Source organism: Eleutherodactylus coqui, chromosome 8 (assembly GCF_035609145.1).
Source record: "Eleutherodactylus coqui strain aEleCoq1 chromosome 8, aEleCoq1.hap1, whole genome shotgun sequence".
In the NCBI taxonomy this organism is placed as follows: domain Eukaryota; kingdom Metazoa; phylum Chordata; class Amphibia; order Anura; family Eleutherodactylidae; genus Eleutherodactylus; species Eleutherodactylus coqui.
Window position 1 is genome coordinate 189,856,188 of NC_089844.1, and position 20,783 is coordinate 189,876,970.

A 20,783-nucleotide genomic window follows, 5' to 3' on the forward strand; every position below is an offset into this window, starting at 1 on the left:
GTGAGTCAAGAAGAACTGACAGAAGTTATAAATAGCTTCCCTAACGGGAAGAGCCCGGGCCCCGATGGCCTCACTACAGGCTACTACAAAACACTACTACAAATTCTGGAACCCCATCTTAGAACTACGTTAAACGCAATTATGAACGGAGCCACATTCCCCAAACAAACGCAGGAAGCCCACATCACCTTAATACATAAAGAAGGCAAAGACCCAACCCAATGCAACAATTACCGCCCAATCTCTCTACTGAACGTAGATATAAAAATCTGGGCTAAAATAATTGCCAATCACCTAAGCAGCATTAAACCCAAACTAGTTTCTGACGAACAGTCAGGTTTCGTTAAAGGTAGAGAGGGAAAAGACAACGCAGCCATACTCCTACACTCGATACAATATGCTAAGAAAAAGAACATCCCCCTAATTTTCCTGGGAATCGATGCTGAAAAAGCATTCGATAGAGTAAACTGGTCATTCATGAGAGCGACCCTAGACAAATTTAATTTCCCCCGCCAACTTACCGACGCCATCTTTACCCTTTACGCAAAACCCTACGCAAGAATAAAAATAAATGATACCCTATCCCAACCATTCAACATAACAAATGGCACGCGCCAGGGATGCCCACTTTCCCCCACACTATTCATCCTTACATTGGAAATTCTCCTCCAGGCGGTTAGACAATCCCCAGAAATTCGAGGATTAGAGGTTGGAGGGGATTGTATACAATCCGCTGCATTCGCAGATGATGTGCTATTCCTGATCACAAATCCTGCACAAGGTCTCAATAGCTTAAATCACATACTAGATGAATACGGCAGCTTTTCCAACCTAAAAGTGAATATAAACAAATCGGTCATACTAAATATTTCGCTTCCCCCCCACAGGGCAGAGGAAGTAAAGAGATCATCCCCATTCACTTGGGCAGACCATTCAATAGACTATCTAGGCATCAAAATTACAAATAACCTTTCCAAACTTTATGAGAACAATTTGGGGCCGTTAATAACAGAAATCACATCACTTCTAACCGCATATAACTTACCCATAATTTCCTGGTTTGGGAGGAAAAATCTCATTAAAACATATATTTTACCCAAGATCCTATACAAATTACAAATGTTACCAATACACATACCCAAATCCTTCTTCAAGAAAATCAATTCACAATTTTCACGTTTCTTCTGGAAATACAAACGCCCGCGCCTGGCATACTCTTTAATGTCTAGAAGAAGACAACACGGAGGAGTGGGCCTCCCTAACATATTGGAATACTACAAGGCAATAAACCTTAAGAGATGGCTGGGAATGGTAGCCCCGACCAAAAACCATAAATTGAGAAAAATCGCTCAACAAACCTATGGTAACAACCTTATAAGAGATCTGTGGCTTCCCTGCCCAAAAACATACCGGGCCAAAGACTTTAGTATCCTGCTGAGGCGCATCTGCGAGACCTGGGACGCCCTATCCCACAAGTTGGCTCCCTCGCCATCACCATGCGCACCTTTAAGCCTTCTCCCCAAAATCATCAAACATCCTAAGACCTGGATTCCAGAGAACCTCTGGAACATCCTTGAAGAAAACACAATTCATGACCTACAAAACATTATGCATGAGGAACCTACCACTATCATTAGCTCTCTAGGCATACAAAAGAAACTACAAAACCTCCACATTGCGCACATTGCGAACACAATTGCTATATTTAAAAAAGATCACCCCTCCACAAGACCAACAACGGAATTTGAAAGGTTATTAAAATCCCAAAATACAAATTCCAGGAAAATTTCTTTTCTAGCCAAAAATTTCACAACACCTCACACATTAGGCAGACCAACTTATATCTCCTCGTGGGAGAAGGAGCTTGACATTAAGATATCTGATGCAGAAATTAAAATATTTAAAGCCTCTTATGGCGTCTCTCCATGCGTCCGCCTCCAAGAAAACCACTATAAATAATTATCTAGATGGTATAAAACCCCTGAGTGGTTGTATAACTACAAACTTGCAGAATCAGGTGCTGGAGATGCCAGGAGGAGTTGGGATCTTATTTACACATTTGGTGGAACTGCAAGACAATTAAACCCTTTTGGTCAGAGATTGAAAGTGAAATGCATAGAATCCTGGGAAAAGCAATTCTCCTAACCCCAGACACGATAATATTAAATAGACCAAATAAGTCATTCAATCCCCTAAAAGGACAAACTAACCGCATTTATGGTGGCGGCAGCTAAAGCGTTAATCCCCCTCCATTGGAGAAGCCCAGCACCCCCCTCCATTAAGATGTGGAAAACAAAGATCAACCAGATATACCAGTTTGAGGAGATCCTTAGCTGGACAAACTCGACATATCCAGCGTTCCTGACCATATGGTCGCCTTGGGTAAACTATTGCTCTAGCACCACATCACAAGGCTAATACCTCGGAGCGGACTCCTCCATGCTCGAGGGGGTGTGACACGTATGGGATACGATTGAACTGGATGATTGTGTAATCAAATAACTAGTTGCCGTATGAGTTAACCAGAACTTCAATGAACTAATGACCTGTCTGAATATTCTGCTCAATGCAGAATATTATCGACATATATGGTAAGACAGCAAGAATGACTCATAATATAACACAGATGTGATAACTTCATGGACAAAATATTCAATATATTGTGTTGCCAATCATCTACTACGCATGTCTAGAACCTGAATAGCCATATTAGAATGACGTATATACCCATAACTGCGCAGAAGCAGATATGCCACGTAGTGTAAGAACGGCATAAATAGCAGTGATCTTCAGGGAAGAGTCGGGACTCATCTTGTGGCCGTTAGACGTACCGGCGTACTCCCGGATCCTCTTGACAATCGTACCTGGAGATCCCCCGATTGCGGAGTGATGCTACAATATCCGGTGACGTATTGATGCTTAACTTTGTTACCCATGTGATCTCAATGCCTATATGTTAATTAACTATTTTACTTACATATACTAAAGAGTAAATAAACTTGTGTTTTATATTTGTCTTACCTCAGACTGTGTGCTTAACGGGTATGTTAATGAGGTTAAAAAATTGCCAAAATCTTGAGCAGGTAAGACATAAATTGGCGTAGTCTGGCAGGATATTGTTGTCTTTGGTAAGGTTATATTACTGTATAATTTGGTATTGTGACAGTGCTTCTCAGTGCACGGGGGGGTTGCTGTCGCCATATTAGATTTTTGGCCCATTGCCAAGGGGTTCAAATGGTTATAACTTTGCTTTGATAGGTGATAGAGTAATAATAGTAAATACAAATTGATAGTTGCAGTAAGTAGTCCTTGTTGAACCCATTGGCATACTGCCAAAATATTATAAGTTCTGTAACTTTGAAGCAGGACTTGGGAGATTGGTGCCAGTTTGCACGGTGGTGTCTAGCAGTAAAGGGGACCGCTGTGCAAAATTTCACCAATTGGCACGTTGCCAAAATTTTCAGAGTTCTGTAACTTTGAGGCAGGACTCGGGAAATCGGTGCCAGTTTGCAGGGTGGTGCCTCGCCGTAAAGGGGACCTCTGTGCAAAGTTTCACCAGATTGGCACGTTGCCAAAATTTTGTAAAGGGGAACTCTGTGCAAAATTTCACCAATTGGCACGTTGCCAGAATTTTCAGAGTTCTGTAACTTTGAGGCAGGACTCGGGAAATCGGTGCCAGTTTGCAGGGTGGTGCCTCGCCGTAAAGGGGACCTCTGTGCAAAGTTTCACCAGATTGGCACGTTGCCAAAATTTTGTAAAGGGGAACTCTGTGCAGAGTTTCACCAAATTGGCACGTTGCCAAAACTTTCGGAGTTCTGTAACTTTGAGACAGGACTTGGGAAATTGGTGCCAATTTGCAGGGTGGTTTCTCGCAGTAAAGGGGACCTCTGTGCAAAGTTTCACCAATTGGCAAGTTGCCAAAATTTTGTGAGTTCTGTAAGGGGGAACTCTGCGCAAAAAGTTTCACCAATTGGCATTTTGCCAATAAGACAACAATATGTTTAGAAAAAGAACCAAGAAAGATAAAACTAAAATCGTTCAGAAAATAGACATCCCCGGCTGGTCCGAGGGTCCCTATGATATATTAGCTCAGGAGTTGATGCATAGTGGGCTTGCAGAATCATGGGATAGTAAGCTAAAAGATTCAGAGCCCCTCGATGTCGTTAAGGTACTCGAGGAGACCCCTGCCAAGGCAGGTGACGCAGTTCAGTTGGGTAGGAGAAATTGGGTATTGGCCTCAGCCTATAGGAATATCCATAAGAAGAAGTCCCAACTAATAAGAAAACTTAATCAGACGGAACAAAAGTTAGTAGAATCTGAAGGAAAGAGAGTGGTGTTGGAATGTAACCAAAGGCTGATAAAGGAAAAAATAGAACATTACCAGAATATTGCAGAAAAGGCTGTTGTAAAAGTTGCTCAGAATAAATATAAGGGGCGTAAAGGTAAAGTTGATAAGCGAAAGGTATCGAAAGCTATAGCTTCTGCTTCTGTGAACTGGGACCCAGATAAGTGGGATGGAGACTTATGGGATTCCTCATCTTCTTCGGGGGAGGAGGACTGGCATAAGGGGGATTGGGAAGACCCACCCAATCCAATAATTGATCCACCTGCTTTAAAACGTGCCCAGCCCATTAGCAGAAGGAAGGAAACTACTGAATATGGACCCGATACCCAGCCTATCGTAGGTCATGATGGGCAAAGGTTGCCCAGGTATGACGATCAGGGAAACTATATGTACGATGCCGATGGGAGACTGTTGGTGCAAGAAGAATTGGTGCCACATAGGCGCACCAGGCTTACCCTAGAGGATTTTTCTCAGTCAGAAGTTGATGATATACTGAGTAGATTTAGGCAAAGGCCTGGGGAATCTGACATACCATGGTTGGTCCGTCTATTTGAGCACGGGGCGACTGGGGTAATGTTGGATCCAAAAGATGCAATGAGATTTGTTACTCTAACTAGAGATCCAGTAATCAGTAGAAATTTTAGAGAATATTTTCCTAATCATCAAGGAGAAAGTGCTATTTCCCTGTTTAATATAGTAACCAATGGGTTTCTTAATAAATTCCCAACAGAGGCAGACATTCCAATCAATGACAAACCTTGGTACACTATCAGGGATGGCATTGAAAGGTTGAAGGAGGAAGCTATGAGGGTCTCATTAATTATCATCGAGCATATGGAAGATTATTTGGAGACTCGGCTGACAGCAGGAGTTAGAAATCGTTTAATTAAGACTGCACCTTCGGCTTATAAAGCCGTGATGATGACCCTACTTCTATCCATGACTAATGAGCCAATGTCTGCGGTTGTGGCTAGAATGCGGGAATTGCAAGATATGGGAAACTGGGATAGAGAGGAAAAGCGAACAGATCGTGATAGGTCTAGGAATCCTAGTTCCCAGGGGACTGGTGATTCAGGAGTGCCAAGGGTATCTCGTAGAGATATGTTTCAGGCTCTCCTGAAAGCTGGAGTCTCCAAGGACGCCATTGATGGAAAAGATACAGGTGATTTGTGGCGTCTTTATAAACAGAAGGTATTATCCAACAAAAAGGTGGATAAAAGGGAAGATTCAGTGGCCCCAAAAGCTTCTAAAAAGAGAGAGAAGCAGGTCACTAATTTAGAACCTAAGAAATTAGAATGGGAGGACTTTCAAAAGATCTATCCATGGAAGGAGATGGCTGCAATGGTAGCTACCCAAGTGCAGGACCATTTGAAGCCATCTGCTCCGCTCCTGGAGGAATCAGATTCTGATTCCGCATAGGTAGCAAGCCAAGCCCCTGTCTGGGTTAGGCGGGATGACAGACCCTACGTCCCGCTAGCCATACATTGGAAAGGGGGTAATGTCCAAAGGGTCCCAGCTTTAGTAGATACAGGGGCGGAGGCTACTCTGATTTATGGAAATCCCAAAAAGTTTAAAGGTCCAAAAGTTAATATTTCAGGATTGGGAGGAAAAGTTACCGAAGGAGTACAGACACAGGTAACTTTGAAATTGGGCAATTTGCCCTTACGTAAATACACGGTGTTAGTAGTACCTATTCCGGAATATATCATTGGCATAGATATTCTGAAAGGATTGACACTACACCTCGAAGATGGTAAGTTTGCCTTTGGCGTAAGGAAAATAGGGATAAAAGCTTGTCCAGTTACGGTGGGAAAGGTCAAAATGCCACCCGTACACATCCCTCCTGCAGGAAAACTGGTTGCTATGAAGCAATACAGAATTCCTGGAGGTCACAAGGAAATAGGAGAAACCATTAAGGATTTGGTCGATGCTGGGGTTGTGAGGCCTGCAACCACAGCATGGAACAATCCGGTATGGCCTGTGAAGAAAAGTGATGGGTCTTGGAGGATGACTGTCGATTACAGGGAGTTGAATAAACAAACACCTCCCTTGACGGCAGCTGTCCCAGACACCATTACAATTGTGGAGCAGATTCAAAGTCACAGTGGACAATGGTACGCTGTGATTGATATCGCACAAGCGTTCTTCACAATTCCAATAGAAGAAAAGGCACAAGATCAGTTTGCCTTTACGTGGCAAGGACGTCAATATACGTTCACTCGATTGCCACAAGGTTGGATACATAGTCCAACCATCTGTCACCGGACGGTGGCAGAACATTTGGATGAGTTTGATTTACCATCAGAAATGCAGTTTTCACATTATATTGATGATATAATGATTCAGGGACCGGATGAACAATCTGTAAAGAAACAATTGGACAGACTGTTGCATCATTTGCGAGAAAAAGGATGGGAAATAAATGATAGCAAGGTGCAGGGCCCCTCTCAGACGGTGAAATTCTTAGGAATTCAATGGAATGAGGGCCATAGGGAGATTCTCCCTAAGGCAAGGCAGAAAATCTTAAATTTTCCCACTCCGAAAGACAAGAAGGAAACACAATCCTACATAGGATTGTTTGGATTCTGGAGACAACACATTCCGCATCTGGGGCAGCTTCTTGCTCCTCTTTACAAGGTGACTCGCAAGAAGTACGAGTTCACGTGGGGAGAAGAGCAACAGGTTGCATTTGAGGCAGTAAAAGAAGCCATACAACAGGCTGTAGATTTATGGCCTTTACAAGATGGTGAGATAGAACTTCATGTATCAGTTCAGCATATGTATGCAAACTGGTCATTGTGGCAGAAGCAAGGGGGCAAAAGAGTGCCACTAGGCTTCTGGAATCGGAAATTACCAGATGCAGGAGAAAAATACACTCCACTGGAGCAACAGCTGTTGGCATGTTATTGGGCCCTGGTGGATACTGAACAATTGACGACAGGACACATAGTCCTTCTAAGGCCGCAAATACCCATCATGAGTTGGGTATTATCTAATCCAAAGTCCAATCGGATAGGACATGCCCAGGAGCAGAGTATCATTAAGTGGAAATGGTACATCTCGGAAAGAGCGAAAAAAGGTGAAGGGGGGATAGCTGCCCTGCATGAAAAGATAGCTGATATCCCTCCAGATGGTCAGGTTACACCAGTAGCGCAAATGGAGGAATCCCCAGTAAAGTGGGGAATACCTTACTCTGAGTTGACAGACTCCCAAAAAGAGCATGCTTGGTTCACGGATGGTTCGGCCAAGTATATCAGTGGAAGACGTAGATGGAAAAGTGTAGCCTTTAATCCAAAATTAGACAAGACGTTGGTCATGGAAGGAGAAGGTAAGAGTAGTCAATATGCAGAACTTTGTGCAGTATTCTTAGCTCTGAAGCAGGAACAAGGGCAAGAATGTCATTTGTATACGGACTCATGGTCAGTTGCCAATGGTTTGGCCACTTGGATCATGGGATGGAAGAAGAACGACTGGAACATTCATGGTAAGGAATTGTGGGGGAAAGAGCTTTGGCAAGACATAGAGGAATTCATTAGGAGTACCAAAAGTACAGTGTTTCATGTTGATGCTCATGTCCCTCTTGACTCATTGGAACGTTTATTTAATTCTCAAGCAGATGCGGCAGCATCGATTTCTGTTGCCATACAAGAACCTGACAAGGAAAAGGAAGCATGGCTTCAAGGTACAGCTGTTTGGGCTCACCAAAAAAGTGGACACTTGGGAGAGAAGGCCACTTACAGGTGGGCACAAGAAAGAGGTATCCCTTTGACAGTGGACATGATCAAACAAGTAATCGCGCAATGTCCAGTATGTCAACATGTGCAAAAACGAGAAGTGCCTCATACAGTAATGGGACACATAGGGAGAGGCCAGTTGCCAGCGCAGATTTGGCAGATGGATTTTGTAGGGCCCCTCCCTGAGAGCAGAGGATGTAAGTATATTTGTACAGCAGTAGATACATTCTCAGGTCTGATGGTGGGATTCCCATGTAAAACAGCAACACAATGGAGTACTTTACGTACTCTGGAAGTTATTACCCAGTATTATGGGACTCCCCTGCAGATCCAGACAGACAATGGTTCACATTTTACCGGAAATCAGGTAAAAGAGTATGCCAGTAAAAACAACATAGAATGGGTATATCATATGCCCTACTATCCACAGGCCGCGGGCCTGGTGGAACGAATGAATGGGTTATTAAAATCTACCCTGAAGAAGCTCACTGAGACCGACAAATATGGTCAATGGAGAGATAATCTGACTGCTGCTTTACAGATTATCAACAACAGGCCCATCACTGATTCTATGACACCCTTAATGCGCATGCTAACACCCAATCTCAGTATAGATGTAGCTAAGGTAGAGACAATCTTATACTGGAAAATTAATCCAGATGCGCAGGCACCTTATAGAGCCACTCCTGCCGCTGCAGGGTTGGATCTATACGCTCTTGATACGGTGGTGATAGCCCCGGGAAAGGTGAGTACTATTCCCACAGGGATAGGATGCAAGATCCCGGAGAATCACTTCGGGCAGATAGCCACTAGATCGAGTTTTGCTCTGAGAAGTGCAGTAGTCCTAGGCGGAGTCATAGATGCAGATTATCAGGGGGAAATTAAAGTAATCATGATAAATTTAGGAACAGATCCTCTGATAATAGGGAAAAAGGAGCGCATGGCACAGCTGCTATTAATACCAGTGTATCTGACACAAGTGGAAGAAGGGGTGGCCCCCACTGAACTTACTGTAAGAGGAGATAAAGGTTTTGGCTCAACTAATGTTACTAATGTAGGGGCCAAAATATGGGTTCAGAATCACCAAGGACCGCCCTCCCCGGCAGAGGTTATTGCTGTGGGGAAAGATCGAACTTTGCTTATTATGCGACCCGGAGTAGAGAAATGGGAATATGTCCCACAAGAAAAGTGCTATTTGCGGGAATAATGCTTGTTTCCTTGCCTTCTCTAGAATCACATAATCATTTTTGGAATCCTTGGCGTCATGTGTTCGGTGTTCGCAGTAGGTGATGCGTGGACGCCAGGGATCCGCGTCAATGACACCGGAAGGAATGATTATTCATGGGGCTGGAGGAATTCAACCCGAACCAGGAAGCAAGACAACTTCACTTGTGAAGCCAACCAGAAATGTTATATCGTGAATATTACCTTTGATGGGACTATCTGGAGTGGAAATCCATTATCGCATATAAGTTCGACCTACCGTCCTTCATATGCACTGCATAAGGCAACGGGACAAATAAACATTACGTCACTTGTGAAAGTGTCCTGCTGTCAGAGACCAAAAGAGTTGCCATATCTCAATTACTCCCTGGTGATACAATATGTTCAGAATTGTACAAATACGGGAGTGCAGTTTTCATTTCCCTTAAATGAGACAGAAGTAATTACGTGTGGGAATGCAACGGAGATCGAGAATCGGGCCATGTGGGGCCAGTTCCTGGTATTCGTGAACATTAATGCTTCTAAAATAGATCCTGGACATATAAAAAGGGTTCCATCCACCTGTCGCCTGGTGGGACGAGATGCTCAAAAGACTGTTATACAAGCCTCCGTGCAGTTTCCACCCTCAAGGACTTGTCCTACCAAGCGTTCCCGTCGAGCTTGGTATGATACCTTACTCGGAGGCTACGGAGCGCTTTCTGGGACTATTAATGGTTTTGATATAGAGACTTTAGCTAATCGAATGCATAACGCGGGAAGTGGTATTAAAGATGTGCTCACATTGCAGGCTAACTGGATGCCCACTATATGGCAGCCCTTTAGTATGCAAACGGATGTGGACACAATAATGCTTGATTTGCAAGATGCATCTAATAGGTTTTCATATGAAATAAATTCTAACATATCTAACTATGTTAATTGGTCAATATGTACCTTGCAGACCATTTATCAGCAACAACAAAAGAACACACTTCAAACTATGCTCATGACTGGCAATGAGCAAGTGTGGAGGACCGTGTTCAATCAGACTATAACTGAGACTGATTGGATACAGTTGGAGGCGCAGAAAATGGTTTGCAATGATATATTATGTAAAGGGACCATATTCATATACAATGTTACTAAAAAGAATGTGATGTGTAAGTTTGTAGTTCTCCCCTTACTTATAGGTGTTCCAGAAGATATGCATTTCTGGGTACCTAGATTTAACGGGATTTACATTGATGACCAAAATAGAACTCATGATTTATCATTGTGTGATGATACATTAGAAGGGACCATATGCAAGGTCCAATCGGCTGTTTATGAACCATGCTTATTACAAAATACGATCAATGTATGTGAATGGACTGTGCTGCCACTCACTTTTAAGATGATGGTTGAAATAGCCCCACAGGAGGTATGTTTGGCAAGTAATCAACCTGTTGTACCTGGGATGGTTGTCCCATTTTCAGGATGCTTGCGAAACGTATCTGCACTTGTTTGGGAAAATGAGACCTTTGTGTTATTACCCGAACAAGACAAGACAGTGGCTGTCAATTGGCAACCACTGCCTTTAAATGTGTCAAATTGGGATCTAAATTTGACCAAATTCAAAAAGTTGTTAGAAGACACAGAAGAAGTACAGCAACATATTAAATTGCTTAATAGATCTTTGGCAACGCATATTGTAAGTACTACTGTAATAGCTGGCAAAATTGTAAAGATGGGATCGGCTATTGCTGATGCCACGTCACACCATTGGTATGACATCTTTATGGGTTATTCATCATCTGCACAAACCACTCTTAATTGGCTAATACATCCTGTTTTGGTATTGGCCATAGTTGTAATACTTTTATCGCTATGGAATTGTTTCATGGCATATAAGGTATTCTGTAGAAAACCAAAAGTTTTAATGGTATCATACGGCAAATAGTGAATGATTAAGGACCGATTGTGACACGTATGGGATACGATTGAACTGGATGATTGTGTAATCAAATAACTAGTTGCCGTATGAGTTAACCAGAACTTCAATGAACTAATGACCTGTCTGAATATTCTGCTCAATGCAGAATATTATCGACATATATGGTAAGACAGCAAGAATGACTCATAATATAACACAGATGTGATAACTTCATGGACAAAATATTCAATATATTGTGTTGCCAATCATCTACTACGCATGTCTAGAACCTGAATAGCCATATTAGAATGACGTATATACCCATAACTGCGCAGAAGCAGATATGCCACGTAGTGTAAGAACGGCATAAATAGCAGTGATCTTCAGGGAAGAGTCGGGACTCATCTTGTGGCCGTTAGACGTACCGGCGTACTCCCGGATCCTCTTGACAATCGTACCTGGAGATCCCCCGATTGCGGAGTGATGCTACAATATCCGGTGACGTATTGATGCTTAACTTTGTTACCCATGTGATCTCAATGCCTATATGTTAATTAACTATTTTACTTACATATACTAAAGAGTAAATAAACTTGTGTTTTATATTTGTCTTACCTCAGACTGTGTGCTTAACGGGTATGTTAATGAGGTTAAAAAATTGCCAAAATCTTGAGCAGGTAAGACAGGGGGTCAGATCCAACAGAGTCCACATAATACTATCTCCAGTAAAAACCACCAGAGAGGAGACCAAACTGTGCGAAAACAGAGACAAACCCAAGTAGCGAACAAGAAAAGACACCAGCTGAAAATAATCCACCTCACACAACAAACCCAACCCTAAAATGCCATACACTAGAACGACGTTTTCACACTAGCTCTTAGCCACACCATCCCACCAGACTGGAAACATGATTGATCGACCCCCTCCCGCCAGCAGAACTATAGAGTTCCAGTGAGTCTGGAGATAAACCAATTACGAGGCATCGGGAGGAAGCCGTTCGGGTGCTCGTGTCCTTGCAATCCCCCGGCGGGGACGGGACCACCCGCACAAAGGCGATTAAACCTAAAATTTGCCTCAGGGTCCTAAGAGTTAAGGGGAAATAACATTGTTACCTATAAATGTATAGACGTAGGTGCCGCGTGGGAGGCACCAGTTTATGCACCGCGACCACCTAAGTGGAGTCAAGCGCAGAACCAAAGTTTGAAGTCTGATTACGGAGATTTAAGACCACCCCCCCTTCTCCCTCCCCTCTACCCCCTCCCTCCCCCCCGTCCTCCCCTCCCCCTTCGTGACCCCCAACCTAGTCATCAAGCCCTACCCCCTTAATACGTTGTAAATGTTTTATAAGCATAGTTACATGTATGCGATGACCTCTGCCCACCCTGGCCAGATAAATAAAGCCTCTAAGCCCGGTGTCTGAACAGGCTGGGCAGCCCAGACATGTGTCTGTTCGATAAGAATACCCAGTTATTATGGTAACACTCGTATACAATTTTGTAAGAAACGCCTTGAACTTTATGTTATAGCATTTTGGGCAAACAGTTTGTACTTTTGTAAGGTTGAATACCCTGTATAAAAATTAAAAAATTTTCAATAAAAAGTGAATAAAAAAAAAAAAAAAAGAAATTTAACGTACGGAATCTAAATCTCTCACTTCCCAATGTCATAGAAACGTGAAATTTGGCACGAGCATTGATTATGTCATAAATAGGAAAAGCTAATGGGTCCCAACTCGATTATTCAATTCTATGCGCAAAAGAATTAGCGTCCAAATTTTACGTACGGAATGTAATTTTCTCCCTTTCCGGTGTCATAGAAACGTGAAATTTGGCACGAGCATTGATTATGTCATAAATAGGAAAAGCTAATGGGTCCCAACTCAATTATTCAATTCTATGCGCAAAAGAATTAGCATGCAAATTTTACGTACGGAATGTAATTTTCTCACTTTCCGGTGTCATAGAAAGGTGAAATTTGGCACGAACATTGATTATTTCAAAAATAGGAAAAGCTAATGGGTCCAGCTCGATTATTCAATTCTATGCGCAAAAGAATTAGCGTCCAAATTTTATGTGCAGAATGTATTTTTCTCACTTTCCGGTGTCATAGAAACGTGAAATTTTGCACGGGCATTGATTATGTCATAAATAGGAAAAGCTAATGAGTCCCAACTCAACTATTTAATTCTATGCGCAAAAGAATTAGCGTCCAAATTTTACATACATAATCTAAATCTCTCACTTCCCAAACTCATAGAAACATGAAATTTGCCATAAGCATTGAATATGTCATAAATAGGAAGAGTTAATGGGTCCCAACTCGATTATTCAATTCTAGCGCAAAAGAACTAGCGTCCAAATTTTACGTACGGAATCTAATTCTCTCACTTCTTGGTGTCATAGAAACATGAAATTTGGAACAGGCATTGATTATGTCATAAATAGGAAAAGTTAATGGGTCCCACCTCGATTGTTCAATTCTAAGGGCAAAAGAATTAGCGTCCACATTTTACGTACGAAATCTAATTCTCTCACTTCCTGATGTCATTTTATATAAAGGAAATGTTGCATGGTTACCTCCACATGGTGTTTCCTGGGTAACGCAGAGAACTATGCAAAATGGTGAACATATGTTTTCCGGTATCTCTAAAGTAACCTTGACTTCATAAGATTTTCCGTGTGAACACCAGATAAACACCAGTCCCAAATTAACTCGGGCGAAGCCGGGTATATCAGCTAGTCACCTATACACTTCAAAGCCGTCCCTCCTCTACACACTTATGATATACGATTGCAGTCTTTTGGAGGACGTCTGGCATCATATAACAGGTCATATAACTGTTACGTTACCACACAGGACATACACTGACCGGGGGGCAGCAGTCCTGTAGCCGGCGATACACCTTGTTCCGAAAGTTGGGATCCTTCAGAAGCAGGAAAGGAGTACTGAGCTGTGCAAGTGATGGGTCAGTCGCTTCCAGTAACACAGACCATTCATCGTCACTATCCTGCAGGAAATTAAGAACAAGGCCATGAACAATCGTCTAGCACCAGGACTAGTGAGGCAGAAGCAGCTACAAGAGCAGGGAAGTACATGAAATCCACAGACGACAGATAAAGGAGAACTTGATGTAAACCTCAACCAGAGAAAGGAGGCCCCGCATATGAATCCGGCATGTTAATACCAGAGAACTCCTGTTGTGTGGTGAAGTCCAGACAGCTGCTGGCACTGATCTACACGGCCACGCATTCAACCATGAAGGCAAAGAATGGCCAGCACCTAAGGCCCATCCATTAATGCGGGTAAAGAAACAGGCATAAAGAGGCTTGAAAAAATAAACTGGAGGGAGCAGCTGTCAGTCTGAGGGTCCGGCAATGGCAGGCAAGAGAAGCTCCACTGGGAGACTCCGAGGCCGACTTTGCTGGTACAGATTTTCTCAAAATAAAGAAAGTTTAGTACCGCGTTAGCCAGTATTTAGTACTTGCTGAGCCAAATATTATTGTTCTCAGCAAGAGAAACAGAGTAATCTTGTTTATTTTTGTTGGCCATTAAAAGGTCTCATCTCAACAAGATTACTCGGTTTCTCTTACTGAGAACAATTAGATTTTCTGCATTTACATAGTTTGGTTTAGATTTTTTAATGATCTGAAGAAAGCAATTACTCATCAAACGGAACAGACCAAATAATCAAAGTGTAAAAAAAGAAAATTCTTCCTTAGCTACCAAGGTGGCCCTCCCTGGACCAGTATTGGACATTACTGCCACTGTGTATTCCCGTGAAGGTCCGATGCTCCTCACGTCTACATACATTGTTCCTTCACCATCATGAGGAGTCTGCAGGGTTATTCACTACACTCCTAGAACTTCTGAACAAAACTGCATAACTGACATTTTCTTATTACACAGAATGCGAGGTTCTTGGTGAATATTTTGATCAAAACATGTAGGCCCATCTGTCCGAATTTAATTAAAAGAACCCATTTATTCAGATATTACATTATTAAAGTCCTGAGGCTGCATCTGTTTTGCTACTGTATTTGTAGCAGCCATGCTTGCCTGCACATGGGCATTTAATTCACTGATTGGAGGTGCAGACAGAATTTTTTTTTTGTCTCATTTGCAGAGGACTGGCTGCCTCCATATATGTCCCAAGGCTATAAATTGGAGTAAATAGCCTAGATCCCACTTTCCTTGTTTGAGAGTAAGTCCCCATCTGAAAGCAATGGTCATCTGAATGTTGCGGATGAGCCCACAAATTTTGATCTCATAATGCGCCAAAAAAGTTGTACTTTAGGTGGTTAGTGAATGTAACTGGGATCCATGTTTCCAGGAATAAATGCTGTAGATTTATTTCATCTGATTATTAGCGATTAATATTACACTTTCTCCTTTCCTTGAGACCTGTACACATTAGAGTTACACCAGCACTAGTTCTAAAAATTAAGTGTTCGGTACGAGCGAGGATAGTCGGCACACTGCTCGTGGCTTGTTTGTTGGGCTGCTGCAATATCCTCCTGTGACATCTTGTTATTTAGATGTTGGTGCCCCCTCCTACCCGCACCATGTGCCCTTGCGGAAGCCCTCGTGCGGACCTCCAGCGCCACCTGTTTCCATACCTCATTCTCTAGGTGAACTGTTTCAATACTACGGAGCTCTCTCTTCTTTTGGCAGAACTCTTGCTCGTAGTCCAGAGAAATTTGGTTCCTCCTACAACATAAAGAAGAGTCAGGCCATATAAATCCTCATTGTTCTGTAAATGGTGGCATTACTCCACAGTAACGCACTTTGGCATCGGCGAGGTTTTCAGCTCGTCATTCCTGGTAAGTTTAGGATCCATCTCATAGTTAATCTCTTCTGTTCCTCTCTAGAACAAACCAGAAAACATTGAGCTTTCAGGGAAAGTGCATATGAAGGATGGAGAGCCGCCTGTTCTTATGTGTGCATCAGTAATAATGGTACAAGCCGTGTGCAGGAAGAGCCACACACAACCACTCACTTCGTGACTCGCGGAGTGCACAGCCTGCCTCTCTTTCCTCTTGGCCACTCTCCGTCGGGCTTTGCTCAAGATGCGAGAGTGTACGCTGGCTGGTGAGGAGGCTTCGCACAGTCTGTCCTGGAGTTGCTGCTGCTCTTGGGTCAGCAGAGATGTGAAGGGGCTGCTGACTGCAAGGTCTTCTAGCACTGAAATACACAGACAGGACCAACCACGTGTGTACCAATACAGGCCATGGAGAACATCACAAACCCGGTTGTGGAGAGGACTGCGGCGAGAAGCAGCGCCGGCCTGGAAGATTCTGGATGGAACTGTTGGAGTTTAGGATTATGTTCCGCTATGCAACATCACATAGGTGATCGCTACTAGAAATGATAATACAGCCCCAGTAATCCCTTACACATACTTACAATGGGGGTCGAACATCAAACGCCCACCTGTAGAACGGTGTCAGCATGTCCCCACTGCATCCCGTACAATATACCGCCTGCAAAGTCTTAGCATACACCAAGCCCTGAATGTGTATACATAAAAGAGATATACAGAAGGCACATCCTAAAAATACGTCTTCTAGGTCTCCAGCCACGTGAAATCTTAAAGGGGTTGTCTCGAGGAAGCAGTGAAATTTTTTTTTTGCCCAGTCCCCCTTATTAAGCATACATTACTAAGCCCCCCTGTAAATGACTTTTCTAGCTGGTTTGTACTTACAGTTCCAGCATTTCAGCAACTTATAAAAAGTTTCCCCAAGATAGCGACCCCGGCTCTTTTCCCGTCGCTTGCTGTAGCCCGACGTGCGCGCTCCCGAGACGCTACCAGCTGTGTCTCCCTGACAACCAGACGCCCCGCAGCCGCCGACCGGACCCCGGGATTGAACGCGGCCGACCAGTCACCCACCGCCAGGCAGCAGGTAACCGGTGCTAGGCCCCGGCTCCCCCGCGCTAGCCGCGGCTCCCCAGCGGTAGGCCCCGGGGCCACAGCGGCAGGCTCCGGGGCCACAGCGGCAGGCTCCGGGGCCACAGCGGCAGTCCGTCATGCGTCACCCCCGTCAGTCCGTCACCCATCACTTACCTGGGCGGCTCGGCTGGGCAGCTGGGCGGCTCTGCACCTTCCTCTAAGAGAGGATGGTAGCAGAATGGCCGCTCCAGCGCGCTCCCGTGAGGATACAGTTCATCTGAGCATGCGCAGAAGAGCTGTAGCGGCGAGCACACTGAAGCGGCTCGTGCTCAGAGCAGAAGAGCGGACTGCGCAAGCGCGTCTAAAAAAGCAAGCCGCCAGCGAATTTAGACGGAACCATGGAGACGAGGACGCCAGCAACGGAGCAGGTAAGTGAATAACTTCTGTATGGCTCATATTTAATGCACGATGTATATTACAAAGTGCATTAATATGGCCATACAGAAGTGTATAACCCCACTTGATTTCGCGAGACAACCCCTTTAAGGCTGCTCTCACACAGGCCACTTTTTACCTCGATTAGCACGGCGTCCTGAGTTCCACACTAATTGCGGTAAAACACTCCCACTGATTTTGATTGGGTCTCGCATACCTGCACTCAAACGCAGAGCATTATCTGCTTTATTTTTCTTTGTTTTCGCGTTTAATGCACCTCATCACCCATCATAATGAGTTGCGTTTAAAAGCGCTGTACCATGTGATCAAAAATGCTGCTCGAAATTGCGGTAAAATGCCATGGTTTTGAGCGGCGTTTATCTGAATGCATGTGTGAGAGTGGCCTTACACCTTAGAGAGAACCGGTCCATGTCCTTCCTCAAGCAATTGACCTATATTCCACATGGCCTTTCTTCATGCGAGGTCTGAAGGGTCCGGCTGGTCTGATAATCATGTGGCGTCAGTGGTCACACATATGAAGTTAAACACACGCACTCAGCATGAGGATAGTGATGGCCTCCCCCACAACGAAATGCTCGGGTAATACAAGTTATCTGTAAAAAATCCGACACACAGCAGGATAAAACCCCAAACTAACAGAGCCCTCTCCATGCCCGCTGACACATTCCCAATACAACCAGTCTTACTCATAGAATGCAGACATATGATAAGGGCGGAGCTTCTAAAAGGCAACAGAAGCACAGATACATACTCCTTTAGACCGTACACTATAAAACCCGGAGAAATCGCTAATACCTACTGTGCAAACAACATACAGTGATATTTAAGACTTAGGCCCGGCTTCATACTGCAACGATCTTCCGGTAAAGTAGTTGCAGAGAGCGCAAGGCAACAACAGCGGCCTCCGTCAAGAGTTACATCAAATATCCAGAAAGCAGATACTTGTAAATGATAGTTTTAACCTCTTTATAATTGCTGCTAAACAGAAAATCCAGTTTACGATCCCCCGCAGTATCTGGGAGCAACGACTTCCGGGACAGTGGCAAAGCCAGCTGTAACATCCATGGCTCACAAGCTGCGTTAACAAGTATTTAATACCTTTAATTTATATGGAACTAAGAACATAGAGGCTCAGGCCAGATATATTCACCTAACGGAAGCAAATAATATGTAACAGGCAGCAAGCAAATGGAACAATGGTACAATGCCTCTACAGTGCTACCTATTGGAAGGCAGCACTCCTGCAAGTCAGAGTCAGATCTTTTAACATGCCTTGTAACAATGACCGGGCATATGAGCCGGAGTCTTCTCCAGAAGGAAGAGATCACCAGGTACAGACACAGTATTTCAGGGTGTTTGCCCCTCATCCGTGTGCAGCAGGTTTCTGGCTGCCTGGTGAGAGGTCTATGAAGTGGGTCAGAAAAGGGTGTCAATTCAACTTAGGGAGAGCACTTATAAGGCCATGCATGCTCCTCTGGGAAATTTATGCAAATGAAACAACGGAACAATACTTCTACAGCACGACCTACTGGAAAACGGCACTCCTGCAAGTCGAAGTCAGACCTTTTAACAAGCCTTGTAACAATGCCTGGGAATATAAACCAAAGAGAACTTGACTCCACAGAAAAAAAAAAAAAAAGAACTAAAAAAGTGCAGTCACAACCATAGACTTACATAATTCATTTGCATAACTGAGGATATCTAATAGCTCTAATTGCAATATCAGGGGGTTCTGTAAGAAAGTAATGAAGACCATCTCGGGTGACCTTCTTCTCGTCATGTTGTTCAACGCTTGAAGGATCTGTCTGCCATCATGTAAGTAGCCTGGAGTGCCTTGAAGGTGAAGCAGCTGTGGACCAGGGCCTGCTGGTTTGGGATTTTATCCTTCCATGAGCCACATTTCCTCCAGCACTCTCACACACTATGCAGGTCTATCCTGTACCGCTCATGGCATCAAAAGAGTCTACAGCGACTGGTCATCATCTGTACAATCCACATCTCCTCACTGGGCTAATCAAGATCTATAGGTGGCATCAACCGTTCTGCTCTTCTCTGTACTTGTGCCAGTTACGATCCAGTAGTGTAAGTGTGCCACGCTACCATGCCATCGCCTACTCCAACCGGGCAGCATAGCATTTCTTGCTTTTTTTGTGAGCGTATTCAATGCGTTTTTCACATCAGCAAAAATAAACTAAAAAAAAAAGGAAGAAGGTCCCATAAATTTCCCCTGCTTTCATGTGTAAATATACAGTGAATACGCATGTATAATGAGTATTTACCCAATCCCATTGATTTTAAGGTGCAATTTCAGTCAGTGATACGGACTAACATAGGACATGATTAGAGATGAGCGAGCGTACTCGTCCGAGCTTGATACTCGTTCGAGTATTAGGGTGTTTGAGATGCTCGTTACTCGAGACGAGCACCACGTGGTGCTCGACTCCATTACATTTCGTTCCCTGAGAAATTTGGGCGCTTTTCTGGCCAATAGAAACACAGGGAAGGCATTACAACTTCCTCCTGTGACATCCCACCCCCCTGCAGTGAGTGGCTGGGGAGATCAGATGACACCTGAGTATTTAAATCTGCCCCGCCTGCGGCTCGCCACAGATGCATGCTGAGAGAGATCAGGGAAAGTGCTGTCTTGCTGTAGAGAGAGTGTTAGGTGTTATATTCGTCTTCAAGAACCCCAACGGTCCTTCTTAGGGCCACATCTGACCGTGTGCAGTACTATTGAGGCTGCTTTTAGCAGTGTTGCACAATTTTTTTTTTTGTATATCGGGCGTGCAGACCATAGCGTCCTCAGTCTGCAGTCATTTTACAGAGTATAGGGGAAGTACTGGTGAGGCAGGGAAAGAGGTATACTGGCTATATAGGCAGTGGGCTTTTTCACAAAAATTGGAAAAATATACTATATTTGGCCTGCCTGTGACTGTCTTCAGTTTACTGCGTTTTTGCTTGGGGTAGTAGTCGGTGATTAATACCCAGCCTTGCGCATAATTGTTTCCTGGCTGCACTGGGCTTTCAGTAACCACAGTCATCCTCCAACAGGAAAAATCGAAATACAGTGTATATCAGAGGCAGTGGGCTTTTTCCCAAAAAGTTTAAAAATATACTATATTTGGCCTGGCAGTGACCATCTTCAGTTTACGCCGTGTCTGCTGGGGGGAGTAGCCGCTGATTAATACCCAGCCTTCCGCATAATTGTTTCCTGGCTCTGCTGTGCGTTCCGTAAGCGAAGTCAG

General features: G+C 43.9%; 1 protein-coding gene across 2 annotated transcripts in view; it reads right to left on the bottom strand.

Moving 5' to 3' along the window:
* STK36 (serine/threonine kinase 36) overlaps nucleotides 1–20,783 on the bottom strand; it is a 104,921-nt gene that overhangs the window by 52,560 nt on the left and 31,578 nt on the right. The window contains exons 7-10 of one of the 2 annotated variants that reach the window (XM_066577137.1): nucleotides 16,192–16,376; nucleotides 15,980–16,059; nucleotides 15,812–15,902; nucleotides 14,065–14,202 (exon numbers count right to left, since the gene is read on the bottom strand). In XM_066577137.1, coding sequence (XP_066433234.1) covers nucleotides 14,065–14,202; nucleotides 15,812–15,902; nucleotides 15,980–16,059; nucleotides 16,192–16,376 — 494 coding nt within the window. Of the gene's footprint in view, nucleotides 1–14,058; nucleotides 14,203–15,811; nucleotides 15,903–15,979; nucleotides 16,060–16,191; nucleotides 16,377–20,783 lie in introns of both variants that reach the window. The other variant, XM_066577136.1, reaches the window with a different exon arrangement.